Source organism: Fusarium coffeatum (genome assembly GCF_003316985.1).
Source record: "Fusarium coffeatum strain FIESC_28 chromosome Unknown BRIP53273_contig_110, whole genome shotgun sequence".
Lineage (NCBI taxonomy): Eukaryota > Fungi > Ascomycota > Sordariomycetes > Hypocreales > Nectriaceae > Fusarium > Fusarium coffeatum.
This window is the reverse complement of record NW_022157903.1, coordinates 209,646-225,001: the sequence shown is the minus strand read 5'-3', so window position 1 is coordinate 225,001 and position 15,356 is coordinate 209,646. Positions and strand designations below refer to the sequence as shown.

Genomic DNA, 15,356 nt, shown 5'->3' with positions numbered 1-15,356 from the left:
TGTATTTGTTGTTTGTCGTGTAGTTATAAAGCTGGTGTTTCGAGTGTAAACACTCTTACGGAAGGTTACAGGATAATGAGTCAGCTTATTCTTTCTGCCATAACCCGCGAGGAATGAGCACATATCAAACAGACTCGGTTGTGTTTTGGCTGAAGAGATTGAGCGTAAGTGAACTTGTATTGTGAAGTAATTGCGGGTGATATTCCTAGATTCGCGGTTATAGAGTGGTCGTGTTAGTTCAGTATGCAAGCAACCACTGCCTCCTATCAATAGTTTGGCGGTCAACACAATCTCTTAGTTCATTACGTTGAATATCAATCGTCCTATACAAATAATAGCGTCAATGCTTCCATTCATAGACAAGCACAATGGTGTTGTAACTGTAGCGGAGTGAAGAGAATCGTCTTTGCGCAAGCTCCTTATCGAGGGGAATATGTACTAACACGATCAAAGGCCTATGTCAATATCGTAATTGGTCGGTATTATCTGTTTGTTCTTGGATGAGTTTGTCTTTTATCTTCATTTAGGTTCCTTCCTTGTTCCAAAATGCAAACTACACAATGCCAGGATCAAGGGTATGTTTATTTACTGAGAATAGACCTGACGTTTACAACAATACATTGCTCAAGATGTCAATACAGTGACTTCTTTACCTATGCTAGGAGTTTCTTCCTATGTTTGCATTGGACGCCGGGTAGCAGCTGCCGGCAGGTGCGTTGCAGTTGCAGCTCCAGTCGTGCCTGCTGCCTCGAGCATAGAGTGAATATTCCTAAACAAGGAGCACCTTCGAGGTTAAAGAAACCACATTGTTTGCTTCTTCGTTCTAAATACCAATCTATGCTTCTAGGTATATCATCATCCGGCCCGCGATTGCTTGTCAGAAAGCACACCCTGATTACCTGACCTTACAACACAACACGATCAACTTCAAGATGACCACCATTTTGGAGGACAAGCTGGATCAGCTCGGCCATCTTATGGATGTATCATCAGCGCAGTTTTCAAAATCTCGTGCATCAGTGCTCGAGCCTGCCTATGATGCCTACCTAAATGCCAAAAATCTGCGAGACAGAGCACCACCCCCCTCGCTCCTACACATCCTACCATCAGTCGACATCTCGATAAAGCTTTCGCGCTGCAAAAAGACAACTAAAACGACAGACTTGGAGATCACCAGAAAATCAGACCCCCTGGACGATAACTTCATGGGTTATTGCAAAGAGCAAAAGTGTGTGGTGTTCAAGGGCGAGGGCGGGTTGGTCGACAAGTTCATCGATGTCATCGAGTCTGCCGCCGGAAAGACTCAAATCGACAACGTAACCTTTGTTTTGAAAGCACCAAGCGAGATCCGAATACCATTCGGAGGTCTGGAATATGGACTCAAGTACGAAGAATTCATCCATCGTGTCGAAGTGCTCCAGTGCGCCGTGTGGATTAGAAACTCACCAAGCGGTACGGAATATGCTGCACTTACTGACTATTCGTTTGTGTGCTAACTATCTCTGAAGAACAAGACGAAGGGGGTGAACGCTTTGTCAATGCCGCCAACGCCTCACGAACTCCTCCACCAAGCACGCCTGAGTACACACCTATGTCTCCTGATGCTCAGCTCGCACACCGCACCGACCCCGAACACCAAAACTCGCCAGCTCAGGAAATGGATACTGACAGTCCTCTATCTTCATGCGGATCGTCTCTACCCCCACCCACGCCTATGGATCAAGACGAAACAGAGTCAAATAGCGATACCAGTTCATTATCACCTCCTCCCTCGGTCATCCATACTCCACCATGGCTCAGAAGTGACGACGAGGACGACAGCGACTACGATGACGACGCATAACCAGTGTTCTTTGCTTATATCAGGGTCCACCAGAGGTGAACATTCTATAAAAGCCTTCGTCGAGAGTGGAAACTGGACATTTTACCCTCAAAAGTATGGTGCTGTGGTAGGACGAACAAGCGATGGTTACGAACAGAGATCCTCCCGATAGATGGCAGAGGGCAAAGTCAATTTGATGGGTGGTAATATCAGGCATAACATACGTAGCTATTAAGCCAGAGGATTGTTTTAGGGTCGATATACTCTTCTCTTCTCGCCATTCCTGTTATCTCTTTACTTAAGAGACCGGACACAAGATCTTTTTTCACAGAGCATATAAGCATAGTCTGGATCGGGGTAACTCTAGGCAAGATATGCTAATTGACTAATTCAAATCCAAGTTCACTTTCAGATTCTTTGAAGGTAGTTGAGTATAAGCAATTAAGCTCTATGTTCATTCATGTATGTATGTGTATGTATCTAGGTAGATTATGTGTGTGTAATAAATCGTAGTCTAAACGCCAGCCAATGCCAAGTATTAAACCCATAGTTCTAAGGAGGGAAAGAATTTCTAAAATGTCCGCTATCCATGCCAATGCATCTCATAAAAGTCGTAGAGTTGCGCCGTTTACTTCTTGAGGCCACAAGCAGAGGGGTCGGCGTGGTAGACCTGGGCGTTAACGCGGCCGAGTTGAGAGCCCTGGCCACCGGTGAGGGCGTTCATGGCATCGAGGCCGATGTTGAAGCCAGAGGCAGCGTGGTCGATGGCAAGGACGTTGATCTTGCGGCCCTTGTACTCGAGGCGGTAGCAGCCACCGCAGTTGGGGGAGTTCCAGCCAGCAATGATGTTGACACCACCGACGTACTTGGTAGGGATGTTGCCCTGGGTCTTCCAGCCGTACTTGGTGATGAGACCGTTGGAGCCGTCAGAGCAAGAGACGGCGGTCATGGGGCGAGACTTGTCATCGTAGCCAGTGTCGTAGGAGACTGAAGAGTATGTTAGTTGAGTGGAGATATTGGAGTGTATGAAGATGGAACTTACCAGTGGTGGCCGAGACGGCGGAGGTAAGAGCGAGAGCAGAGAGGATACCAGTGAACTTCATGTTGACGGTTGTGGTGGTTTGTGTTTAAGTTGAAGAGGTGAAGGTAGTAGTGGTGGTGAGAGTTGTTTGGCTGGAAGCTCGAAGAGGATGAGAGTGGTTGATTGTTGATGAGAGTGATGATGAGAAGAAGTGATATTTGGAGGAGACTGAGGAGTCTTCTTATACTTGAGGTTCTCTCATAGAATTTCTAGATTTTGCATAGAGAAACGAGCCATGACATGCCATGCTACCTTGCATCTGAACTTACAGGGCAGGGAACTAGTGAGTTGAGCTAGTTACCCTGCCTTGTCCATCATCACGACACGAGCCTCGGACGATCAGCTAGACTCTACCTAGACAACTCCACATCCGAATCGAGAAATCGGCCGGGAGGCTGGAGGCAGTGACAAGACTAATCTTTCTCCATATCGTCATAGTTGTTAGCTTAGTAGAGGGTAAAGGATTTGTGTTTGCTGTCAGCTCAGCTTAGTGCCCGTATTCTGGGTTAGTGCTTGTCTTGAAAAAAGCTATTTTGAGTAGCGGGTAGAAAAGTTAATGCCGTGGCGTCAGTGGTATCGCTGTGGTCCAGACTCTAGAGGAAGAATTTCCCGTCGTACAGGGGGCTTGTCTGCCGGTCATGGCCCCCAATTTTGGGCCATTGTGGGGTAACGTTAGGTCGCTTTTGGAGGAGAAGCATCCATGGATCTCGTATTTCTTGTGAGCTTCCAAGCTAGTGTCGTCCCGTGGACAATTCAAAGTAACGTGCCTTTTGCTGGCGTTCGCTTTCGCTCTGTCACTCACTCACCCAGATTAAGGGTATCATTCATGTATGCAGGGCTGCTAATGCTTCAATGCCTTTAGTCATACGGAGTAGCCGTTAAGGGTCCAATTAGCTACACATTGACTTTAATCTGTAATTGAAATATTCTGTCATGAATATTCTATTATCATCAATGCAAAACTCTATGGTTCGATCAAGATGCCAAACCGTTGATCTCTTGATCTCATGATCTCACCGCTCAACATCTATATTTCCTAATACCGTATAGTCACGCTTCTCGATTGCGATCTCTCAAGGGTCTCGCCTGTTAAGCTTAGCCGGGGCGAGACCTGTCTTTTCTCGTATTCCTCCTTGCGTTGTCGATGCATCAGTGAATCGTCAAAAATTTGATCCTAAAAAGGAAATCATTGACATGGAACTGGCAGTGGTCTGAGCTCTATTGACGTTGTATTGCATCAAGCACAAGAACCGCAAGGTCTAGCTGAGCCCACTGTCTAACGGTAACCTCGGATAATACAAAAGTTGATAGTCTGTTGTGGTTAATGTCTTGGTTATCTTTACTATCAACAAAGCTCCGCGAATAGGAATATTTACAACATGGGGAATGTCCCCGTGGAGAACCAAAAACACGAGATTTCAGAACGTCATGGTCTCGGTGATCTTTCTTGGACAAACAAAAAGACCTCAAGCTGGAGCAAGGATCCAAGTGCCGTATATCCCGGCAATTATGGAGAGACAACACTAGATGCGATTGCCAAGGGATATCGGGTAGAAAGGTAAGTCCGACGTGGAAACCCGTGATGCACTTTGAGCATTGACATCATGGTGGTGAGAGGACGAGGACGGGGACGGGGAATTGAGTTGTTGGGGGCTTTCTAGCTGCTATTTTGGGAGAAATGGAGCTTCTGGAAGGCTCTCGTTAGCGGATTTGTCTGCTGTCTAACTGTCGGCATAGCCGGCTGGGGTCGCACGGGGCACTTTAGGCTTGAAGATGGAGAGCTACCAGCTACGTTGTATTACAGATAATGGATCTATTGAAGAGGAACAACAGAAAACAGCCAAGCATAGCTACTGTAAAGACAAGGTTCAATATCAGGATAGTCCATAAAGATATCCAAGTTGATTGATCTACAGATACGAGCCGCGGATGTAAGGACTGCGGGTCATATCATGTAGGATATCCAAGGTCGTGTAAACCGCTCAAATCATCTGTCAAAGAATTGGCGATCAATCATAAAGAGTATACAAACGTGAAGAGTTGTGTATATTTACTACCCTCTGATAAGATCATGACAGTATTGAGTGGTTGTCTTCCCACTTACAAGTCAGACAAGCTGAGCCCGCCTTGTAAATGTAACCAAGGATAGAAAAGTGGTACAGTTCAGTTCGTATCCGCGAGCTATAATAGCATCTGATATGCATAATATTTCAGATAAGATAATAACATCAGTCTTCCACACTCTTACAAGGGCCGTGCCTTGCTTACTCCCATGCATGATACTGATTTTAGCACTCAGACTCAGAGTCTCAGAGGATCTGTTGAGGCTTGAGCATCCTAATCTCACTGAGAAAAGACTCTCTCTTATCGGCCAATAGATAAAATCTCTACCCCACCGCAGTTGTTCTGGACTTGAGTATTTTACCCCGCCAACTGCGCTGCGCTCTGCCCATATCGTGTCGTGTCGTCGATAGCAAAATTTCCACAAAATGCCTTACAAAAACGAATGTTTTCTTTCTTTCCTACAGCGGGGAGCTCCGTCATCGGCGGTGACTTCAGTATCAGTCACTCGAAATATTGAACAAATCCCACTATCGGCAGGATCCACGCGCCATTGGATCTTCCAATTCTTCTTGATGTGACTTTTAGTTTCGTATGTGAATTCTTGGGAGTTTCTTTTGTGAAAAGCAATCAGTTTTTGGGTTGAAACCAGCCCCATCTTGATTCGCGCGCCATTGGACCCTCTCTTTGCTTGCTTGTCTCAAAACTTTGCTCTCCTTCAAGTTCCGAATTTCGGCATAGTCTATAAACAAGACGCAGAAGCAGAAGCAGTAGCAGCCATGGAATCTTTTATTATCAAGACCCCCTGCTCAAGCGCAAACATTGGCCCCGGCTTCGATGTCATCGGTCTGGCCTTGTCCGTCTACCTCGAGCTTCACGTCACCATCGACCGGTCAAAGACAAAGTCCGAGCACCCGCTCAACTGCAAAATCACATACGAGGGTGAGGGAGAGGATGAGATAAGCCTTGACCCCCAGGTCAACCTTCTGACCCGTGTTGCTCTCTACGTCTTGCGTTGCAATGACCAGCGAGCTTTCCCCGTTGAGACGCATATTCACATCAAGAATCCCATTCCTCTAGGTCGTGGTCTGGGTAGCTCTGGTGCTGCTGTCGTTGCTGGTGTTGCTCTTGGCAAGGAAGTTGGAGGTCTAAAGCACCTCGATAATGACCGTCTATTCGACTACTGTCTCATGATTGGTAAAGACTGTTCCCATGATGCGGTGTTGACCCCAGACTAACCCCAATTCCAGAGAGACATCCTGACAATGTCGGAGCTGCCCTCTACGGAGGCTTCGTCGGAACCTACCTCAAGCCCTTGACCCCCGAAGACGTTGCCCGTACAGAGATTCCTCTCAGTGAGGTTCTTCCTGCGCCAGCTGGAGGAGAGGATACTGGAAAGAAGCCCCCAGCTCCTCCTCATGGAATTGGTCACCATATCAAGTTCCCCTGGGCCAAGGAGATCAAGGCTGTTGCTATCATCCCTGATTTCCAGGTTGCTACACATGCTGCGCGAGGAGTTCTACCTGCGAACTACACTCGCCCCGATGTGGTACGTTGAATGTTCGGGTCAGCAGTCAAGATGAAGCTAACGAGTGATCTAGGTCTTCAACTTACAGCGAATCGCTCTTCTGCCCGTCGCCCTCGGCCAGTCCCCTCCCGACCCTGAGCTCATCCACCTTGCCATGCAAGACAAGATCCACCAACCCTACCGCCAGACTCTGATCCCCGGCCTCACCGAGATCGTCGAGACCATGTCCCCCAAGACCGACGAAGGCTTCCTCGGTGTGTGCCTTTCCGGTGCCGGTCCTACCATCCTTGCCCTAGCTACACATAATTTCGAGGCCATCGCCGACAAGATCATTGCTAAGCTCCGAGAACACAACGAGAAGAAGGATCTTTCTTGCCAATGGAAGGTGCTGGAGCCTGCTGAGGGCACCCATGTCGTTCGATCATAATGGTATAAATAATGAGAAAGAGGGAGATAGAACAGCCGCATATGGTCACGATTACTTGTAGATCGTAGATGGAATTCAACGATCCTGCTTTTTTGGCAGAAGACATCGACGACTCTACCTCTGATCTTTTCAGAGATTTAGCGGAAGATATCAGCTTAGAGCGGTAGAATTACCAAGCAGAGGTCGAACTACAACTCCAGTATAGGTATTATTAGACAGGTTCAATAAGGTTAGGAGGCTATAGTATCAGTAAATGTGTATTTCGTTACTGGTACTATAACCTTGTGGCCCCATTGGACCTGTGTGCTGATACATACACTGGAATTGTCGTTCGACCTCTGCTTGGTTATTCTATCGCTCTTGAAAATCTCGGAATGAAGAGGAAAAGGACATAGACGGTTGGGTCTGGAAACAGAACATCTGGGACGAAGAAACGAAAATAGCGCGATAAAATAAATATATCCCTTTACTAATTGAATGCTCATGGGCGAAAACTATAGAAGGTCAATCATTTCACACAGCTTTCCAGTATCGGATTTGCTGTGTGTTTATTAGCCATTACAATGATATCTACTTATCGGAATAGGTATCTCAAAATGCGAATGTCTATACAAGAGGAAAACATACTCAAATATAGGCAGCGATTATTTCACAGAGTCCAATGCTCGTGAGGTATTTGTGGTGAGGATTGCAAATCATGGTGCTTCTGCAGGGTAGATACGTTGACATTTGTATACACGAGCAAGACTTTGATCATCTTGTTATTGATGAGATTGTACCAAATGGTGCTTCATCTAAGGAATTAGCTCAAACAATGACTAGCAGACTATTCCTCTATTTGTTGTCTGATATAAACATCTGTATTGAGTTGGCGATGTTTATTGGTGGTCTGAACAAACCATCACTTTCTGGTGTATGTGATTGACCAAAACACAACTGACCAGGACTCCAATTAACTTCATTTGCCGGCAATTGAATGAATGAAATACCGTCATCTTTTGCCATGAGGGGAAAGGTTCCACCGATTTCGGGTTTCTTTACTCTCGTTGATGAGCCGAACCGTCGGCTTTCTCCAATTGCAACATGGAGTGTCGCTGTAAACTACCCCGAAGACCGAGGTTTGGGGTTGGAGAGTGCTTATAATACATGATGTCCTCACCAAACCCCTCACGCGTTTGCAATTCCTCTTTATTACTCATTCGATTGTTTCATATAATTCACAGCAAACATGTCTTCTCCTCCGCCAAAGGGTATCTACGTGCCCGTCCCCACGTTCTTCGCCTCCAAGAAGACTGCCAACTACAACGCCACCACTCCGCCTGTCGATGTCGAAACTCAGGTCGCTCAAGCTGTTTACCTGGCTAAGAATGGTATCAAGGGCGTAGTTGTTCTCGGTACTACAGGCGAGGCTGTGCATATTCACCCCAAGGATCGCCATGCTATTCTTAGTGGTGTAAAGGCTGGTCTGGAGAAGGAGGGTTTCAAAGACTATCCTATCATTGCGGGAACTGCGACGAATAGTGTTGAGGAGACTGTTGAGCAACTAAAGGATGCTCACAAGTCTGGCGCTCAATGGGGTCTGACTCTTGTGCCTGGATACAATGCTTCGGCTGTTACGCAGGAGGGTCTCGTTCAGTGGTTCACTGCTGTTGCTGACCAGAGTCCTATTCCTGTTATGATGTAAGTTGTTACGTCCTGTCACCAGAGGCGCTTACTGACCATCGTTCAGTTACCACTACCCCGGAGTATCAAATAACGTCAAGGTCGCAGTATCGACCTACGTTACTCTCGCAAAGCACCCCAACATCGTCGGCTGCAAGCTCTCCCACGGCGACGTCTCAGTCGCTGCCCAAATCGCCTCCAACCCATCCATCGACCACGAGCACTTCCACGCCTACACAGGTCTCGGCCAACAACTGCTGCCAGTAGTTTCCGTAGGCTTTGCGGGCGCCATTGATGGTTCCGCTGGTTTCTTCCCCAAGTCTCTGGTACGACTTTACGAGTTGTCGGCAAAGACGCAGCCTACGGATGCCGAGATCCAGGAGCGAAGGGTTCTGCAGTTCAAGGTGAGCTCGATGGAAGAGCTCGTGGTCAAGTTTGGTACTGTCGGTATCAAGGAGGCTACCAGCAGACTCAGAGGATTCGGAGATGCTGATGGCACGAGATTGCCGTTGGTTGGAGGTATTCCTGGTGGTGATGCTGAGTGGGCTAAGTGGAAGGAAGTTATCGAGGCAGTGGATGAGGTTGAGAAGTCGCTATAAGCAGATGAGAAGCATTAAAATAGAACTATGAACTGTCAGTATTCGATCTAGCAGTCATTCAGATGTGAATGGATCATACCTTCTAATAAACCGAAGTTGGGAGTATTGCGCCTCTCCCAAGACGATGGGTGCTACAGGCGTAATAGCAAGACATCTTTTCAACAACAACCGGGCGAATGACACGCCCTTAGCATAGATGGTTTACTATAGGTCATTTAATAAGTAAGTGTTATCAGAGAAGTCAGCATGTCTCTTACCGCTTACCTATTACTCCCAATGCAAGTTAACGTTTTCCGTGTGAATGGTGCAGAAATCAGATAGCTCCGCTGACGTGTGACAGACGCAGTCAGTCAGCTTGCAGTATCTCGCTATATCTTTACTATAGATGCATTTATCCTGATGTGGCACAACCAATGATATAAGTAGTTATCCGATGCCAATGCGCGAAATTATGAAACCGAGAATCATAAACTTTCTCTTATACCTACTACAGTAACTTATTGCCATGAAGGAACCTTAAAAAGATAGTGTCTTCTAGCAGTACATTCCCTAGATAACCCCTAACGCCCAACGCTCGGCCGAGTCCCCACCAAAACTTGCCTCGGTTCCGTCTAACATTAACCTCACACAAGTTTAGTGAGTTGCAAAAGACTCATTGAGATTTTCCCAAGAGGCAAATCCACGGCATCTTCGGCAACTATCAATCTCTCAGAGAAGTTGTCAGATTTTGTGTTGAGGGAATTTGCGCGTCTGGCGGTACAAATACGGTGAAAGCCCATCCTTTCCCCTTTACCCCTGTCTCTCTCCCCAACGATTGTCGCATCGCAAAAACACCAGCAAAACGACCATCATGGCTGGCGCAGCAAAGAAGATGTTTGGCCTCTCGCAGGTTGTTACTGTGGTTATGCCTCTTGTTCTAGGCTCAGCTGGTTATGCTGCTTACAAGATCAACTGGGTTCCTCTACTCAGAGATTTCCTCACAGGACCTGGCCGGACATCGCGGATCTTGTTGCTCTTCTTTATCGTCTTCAACTGGAAGAGCATGCCTCTTGCTTGGACTGTAAGTCTCATCACATTCCCTGATACCGAAAAAGGTTTCTAACATCCTGTAGTACCGCGTCTTCCACACTATAATCTTCCACAGCTTCTGGCGCAAATCACCAATTCTCGGCCCCGATGCTCTCTTCAAACCCATGATCTCAACCTCGCACGCGCCTCTTCTCGAAATAGACTACAACTTACACAAATCCAATTCGACATACTTTGCCGACCTCGATGTTTCCCGATCCCATCTCGTTACATATCTCTGCCGCGCTTCTTACATGACTCTCGCCAACAACACCAAGACCAAGCTTGTGCTGGACCCAAAGACCGATAAGCCCATCAATGGCACCGTGAGCATCATCCTGGGCTCTGTAGCTTGTAGTTTCAAGCGCGAGATTCCTGCGTACAAGAACTTTGAGATGTGGAGTCGTATTCTTTGCTGGGACCGCAAGTGGTTGTACATCGTCACTCATTACATCCCCAAGGGCGCCGCTAAGCCTACATCGTGGCTCGACCCTACGTTCAAGGATGCTTCTACGCGAGGTCCTGGGGACCGAACTACTGGATGGGAGAAGAGGATCTATGCGACCGCCATCAGCAAGTATGTCTTCAAGATCGGGCGCTTCACTGTGAACCCGGCTATTATGCTTGGCGGCGCCTCTGGTCTCCTGCCCGAGCGCCCTGGAGGTTGGACTTCTGGACCCGACCAACTTGGAGACATGTCTGTCGACCTTTCCGACGTTGATTTGGATGTTCCAGGAGAATGGGATTGGCGACGAGTTGAGGCGCAACGACGAAAGGGGGTTGAGTACGCAAAGCACTTCCAGGAACTTGATACACTCCATGAATTGTTCGATGGCGGTAACGAAGGCGCCTTGGGCAAGTTTGCCCCTTAGAGAGCGCTTTAATAGATCGATGACTAGACAGAGCGTGTAGAAGCTAGTAGATGGGCTAGACTAATGACCGGTCTTGGATAGTGTAGTTCCATAGACGAGAGAGGATACCTTGCTTGGATCGATATCACGAATACTTTGAATGAATTTACGTTGCGAAGAGTTTAGACAGACTAATGAAGAATATTACACGATAATGGTTTATGCATATCTATCATAGTGCCAGCCAACATACAAGTGACTAAGTAATGCTACTCATAATACCTTGGTCAACGATCACACTTTGGTGTCAGTCTTCTCTCAAGATGACTTTATGCCGTCCCTGTGTACTAGGTAGTCAATCTATACACATACTTACTCCAAGATACCTACACCACGTTTGTCATAAAAGTAAGAATGCCCTACTTTATCATATCAAACGAGATGCATAACTCACAATAGCCCTATGCAGATAAGCTACTGTCGTACAAGGCCTCCAGTAGCGTGAGGGATAGACTTTGTGAATCATCATAGTGCCTGCCAGGTGCCAGCAAGTGTAAGGTCCTGACACTCGCTCCCCCTTATTCATCTGCCACTGCCACCCGTCGAGCAGTTAAAAATTTAAATTCTATTCGATTCTCTGGCTGGATCAGAGACTATAACTTTCAAGAATTTAGCAAAAAACCATTTGCTTTTTCCATCCTCAATTCTCTACACCATCTGCTACAACGCCATCTACAAAAGAACCATCAAACTCAAACATCTCTGGTGACACTCGCCTCAAGAGTCCCTTTCTGAAAGATGACTCTCTTCAACTACTTGAAAAACCGTATGTAACCCCCTGAGCATACAGGCCAGCTCAAGCAATATCTGACTTCAGATGCAGGACTGGCACGAGTCTTGGATGCATCACTCGATCAGTATCCCGGTATCGAGCTGAGTGACGCCGACAAGGTAGAGATCCTGTCTTCTTGGGTAAGTTGTGTCTTTTGCTTACTTTTCTTTGGAAGTAACTCTAACGCTCGTTGCAGGATGCTGAAGTGTCCAAGACCTGTGTTTCTGTACAGGAGATCTTCAGTGCTATGGATGTTATCAAGATTGTCATCGAAATAATTGATGAAGAGCAGAAAGACATTGAACAGTACTATGCTGGGCACAGCATTCAGTACCATATGGCCTACTTGCTCGAACTGGACGAGAATCTCTGGGAATTGTATTGGGCGGTGATTGCTTTTACAGTACAGGTCGAAGATCGCGACCGAGTTCTTCGAGAACTGGACGAAGCCTTTTGGTTTGAAATTTCCTACAACCTTCATGGATCTTCGCTCTCTTCTTAGGATTCTTTTTGGGGGGCTTTGAGAGTTAGAACAGATAACATCTTCTGGTCTCTTGGTACAGAGATACGACTCACATGTATACGGCCGATAACTACCTCGACTGAGATCCTAGCTATTGCACTGGCTGCAAATCTCTTGGTGCTGCGAGATTATGAGAATGGACTAGACTAAGCTGGGGAGGAGAGTTCCATGCCTGAAAAGATAGGCAGTCTAAAGAACAAGACAAGACACAAACTCTACTCAAACTGCCTCGCTCTTCACTACCCATGACCATGCTACAACCACAAGTGACCTCCCTCGTAGACCGACAAGTGATTCCACCAAACATCAGTAGAGAAATGCCATTCCATGCCAATTTGTGGAGTCAAAGAAGACAAACCTCGGGACCAGCCAAGACCCTTGTTAACCCAAACGCGGAGAAAACATGATTGTCGAAGAGAAATGTCACCAAGTTGCATGAAAACATTCCGTCCATGATGCATCGTTCCCCTGTTGTCCGGAATCTTTTCCGCCTGAACTACCTAAAATGGGCGCGACAAGGGTCGAGATGGAGGGTTGACCCACTGCCGACGAGGACGAGGATGTAGTTGATGGCTTGTGATTGATGCAGCTTCAAACCCAGTCTAAGCACTTCAGGCATGTTCTCTTCAGCCATCGTTACTGTCGATAATACAACAGCTATACCCGAGTTACCCATCATGTTCAACTCCTCTCCTCTCCTCGACCATAAACAACTATGGAGGCTTCAGGCGCAGACAAGGGCTTCTTCCAGAAACCGCCGGTTCTGAACAACCAGTTCTACGACGATGTGACATTCCAAAGGTGCTTTAAACGTAAGTACACTTTACTGCCGATCTTACCGGACATATTGTGCTAACTTTATTAGTGTTCCTCCCCAAACATATCATCCGACAAGTCGAAGCTGAAGTGGCTGCCCTTGGAGACGACGTTTTATCCGACGAGATCTTTGCCTGGATCACAGATGCCGAACGAAACAAGCCATATATCAAAGGCTCAGGCCGCGATGTATTTGGTCAGTGGAAAGGAGATCTAGTTACTGGTGAAGGATGGCGCGGCCTTCAGAACTTTGGTCTATCCAGAGGGTAAGATCCTGAATCTGCACACTCGGTCGTGGTTACTAACTCATCATAGGTTTGTTGCAGCAGGATACGATACTGAGTACGGCCCTTTCGCTAGAGCATATCAGTTCTTGCGAATTCAGCTTTGGACACCATCGGGCGCCAATGTTGGTTGTCCTTCTGCTATGCAAGATGGCGCTGCCCGACTTCTACAGACACACCTCAACGACCCGGCGCTCTCTAGCAAGTTAACCGACGCACAACGACAAGTGTTTGAGAACGCCTTCAAGCACCTTATTGCGAGAGATCCCGCCTACGCATGGACCAGTGGACAGTGGATGACTGAGAGAACAGGGGGTAGTGATGTATCGTTGACCGAGACCACAGCAACACAGCTTCCTACTTCTGAGCGCGGACTTGCCTCGAAGGCTGAGAACATCCCATTGGGACCGTGGAGTATCAGCGGCTTCAAGTGGTTCTCCTCAGCAACAGACTCAAATATGACCGTTCTTCTCGCCCGTACTTCAAAAGGCGGCCTCTCAACCTTCCTCGCACCAATGTACAAGCACGACCCCCAAGCTACGACCGCTACTGGCGCACCCAAAGCCGACGGCGGCAAGAGACTAAACGGTGTACGGATTCAAAGACTAAAGAACAAATCTGGCACTCAATCGCTCCCTACCGCGGAACTAGTCCTCGAGGACATGCGGGCTTGGCTTATAGGCCAAGAAGGCCGCGGCATCCAAGAGATTGCCAATGTCTTGACATTGACTAGAGTTCACTCTGCAGTTGCGGCAGTAGGATATCTGGGAAGAGGAATTGCTATTGCGAGGGCATATGCTCAGGTGCGAGAGGTTGGCGCAGGAAGGGGTGCTCGAATGAAACTCACAGAGAGCGCGCTACACATGCGGACTCTCTCCAAGATATCATGCGAATATAGGGGACTCATGCTGATCACTATGTTCACATCTTATACTCTAGGAGTCTTTGAGCACGGCGCTCCTCCGAATTCGACCCTATCGCCAGCCCTTGAGGCATTGACCCCTTTTTCAAGCCATGCCGGCCCCCTGATCCGAGTTCTGACCCAGCTCACTAAGGCCTACGTCTGCAAAGCATCCGTCCAACTACTCTTTTCATGCATGGAATGCCTCGGTGGCGTTGGGTATCTCGCCAACGAAGAACAGGAGTATCTCAACATCGCTCGACTTCACCGCGATTGCGCCGTGCTGCCCATATGGGAGGGCACTACCGATGTGCTGAGTACCGACTTCCTACGAGCACTCAAGCACCCCAAGCGTGGACAAGAAGCTCTCGACGCTCTCGAATCGTTTGTGAAAAGGGGCACCGGTTTTAAGGGGAAATCACCCCGACCCGAAGGCTGGAACCCGTTGGAGGCTTGGAAAGCATTGAGGAAGCGGATTGAGGGAGAGCCTCTGGCGGATTTGATGGGTGATGCTAGAGAAGTTCTCTGGGCTGTTGCCGATATAATAGTATCAATACTGCTTTTCGTCGATGCCGGAAGCGATGGCGATAAACTCTCGCTAGACATCTTCTTACGCTTCCTAGAAGCAAGACATGATCCGGCAAAGCGAGAGAAAGTATCAGCCAAGGAGCAGCTTAGAAGGGATACCGGGGTTGTGTATGGAAGCACTACGAGCGGCATGTCGCCTAGGCTCTGATTTCTCGTTCTGTCATTGGCAAGTTTCTTTGGCTTGAAAGCACGCACACAAGTAGTTTCTACAGCAATTGCAAGTATGAGTTATTCTTTGAAACGGCCGACTTAAATCTCCGTCCCGACAATGGGCTACATTAAAGTAAGAAGTGATAAGAATACAAAAACGAGA

The 15,356-nt window shown here is 47.6% G+C and overlaps 7 protein-coding genes across 7 annotated transcripts; 6 read left to right on the top strand and 1 right to left on the bottom strand.

Moving 5' to 3' along the window:
- Nucleotides 1-932: 932 nt before the first annotated feature.
- FIESC28_05097 (uncharacterized protein) lies at nucleotides 933-1,843 on the top strand (the record flags this gene model as incomplete). The annotated part of the gene is made up of 2 exons (XM_031159244.1): nucleotides 933-1,452; nucleotides 1,509-1,843. The coding sequence occupies 2 exons, from the start codon at nucleotides 933-935 to the stop codon at nucleotides 1,841-1,843; spliced, it is 855 nt and encodes a 284-aa protein (XP_031016744.1).
- A 607-nt stretch (nucleotides 1,844-2,450) lies between these two features.
- FIESC28_05096 (uncharacterized protein) lies at nucleotides 2,451-2,925 on the bottom strand (the record flags this gene model as incomplete). Its single annotated transcript, XM_031159243.1, has 2 exons — nucleotides 2,451-2,809; nucleotides 2,865-2,925. The coding sequence occupies 2 exons, from the start codon at nucleotides 2,923-2,925 to the stop codon at nucleotides 2,451-2,453; spliced, it is 420 nt and encodes a 139-aa protein (XP_031016743.1).
- Nucleotides 2,926-4,282: 1,357 nt separating this feature from the next.
- FIESC28_05095 (uncharacterized protein) lies at nucleotides 4,283-6,919 on the top strand (the record flags this gene model as incomplete). The annotated part of the gene is made up of 4 exons (XM_031159242.1): nucleotides 4,283-4,461; nucleotides 5,617-6,161; nucleotides 6,215-6,513; nucleotides 6,566-6,919. The coding sequence occupies 4 exons, from the start codon at nucleotides 4,283-4,285 to the stop codon at nucleotides 6,917-6,919; spliced, it is 1,377 nt and encodes a 458-aa protein (XP_031016742.1).
- Nucleotides 6,920-8,147: 1,228 nt separating this feature from the next.
- On the top strand, nucleotides 8,148-9,180 carry FIESC28_05094 (uncharacterized protein; the record flags this gene model as incomplete). Its single annotated transcript, XM_031159241.1, has 2 exons — nucleotides 8,148-8,599; nucleotides 8,649-9,180. 2 exons carry the CDS (start codon nucleotides 8,148-8,150, stop codon nucleotides 9,178-9,180), a joined length of 984 nt encoding a protein of 327 aa, XP_031016741.1.
- An 850-nt stretch (nucleotides 9,181-10,030) lies between these two features.
- On the top strand, nucleotides 10,031-11,120 carry FIESC28_05093 (uncharacterized protein; the record flags this gene model as incomplete). The annotated part of the gene is made up of 2 exons (XM_031159240.1): nucleotides 10,031-10,240; nucleotides 10,293-11,120. The coding sequence occupies 2 exons, from the start codon at nucleotides 10,031-10,033 to the stop codon at nucleotides 11,118-11,120; spliced, it is 1,038 nt and encodes a 345-aa protein (XP_031016740.1).
- Nucleotides 11,121-11,897: 777 nt separating this feature from the next.
- FIESC28_05092 (uncharacterized protein) lies at nucleotides 11,898-12,433 on the top strand (the record flags this gene model as incomplete). The annotated part of the gene is made up of 3 exons (XM_031159239.1): nucleotides 11,898-11,925; nucleotides 11,983-12,071; nucleotides 12,128-12,433. 3 exons carry the CDS (start codon nucleotides 11,898-11,900, stop codon nucleotides 12,431-12,433), a joined length of 423 nt encoding a protein of 140 aa, XP_031016739.1.
- Nucleotides 12,434-13,169: 736 nt separating this feature from the next.
- On the top strand, nucleotides 13,170-15,191 carry FIESC28_05091 (uncharacterized protein; the record flags this gene model as incomplete). The annotated part of the gene is made up of 3 exons (XM_031159238.1): nucleotides 13,170-13,266; nucleotides 13,320-13,536; nucleotides 13,586-15,191. The coding sequence occupies 3 exons, from the start codon at nucleotides 13,170-13,172 to the stop codon at nucleotides 15,189-15,191; spliced, it is 1,920 nt and encodes a 639-aa protein (XP_031016738.1).
- Between the last annotated feature and the right edge of the window lie 165 nt (nucleotides 15,192-15,356).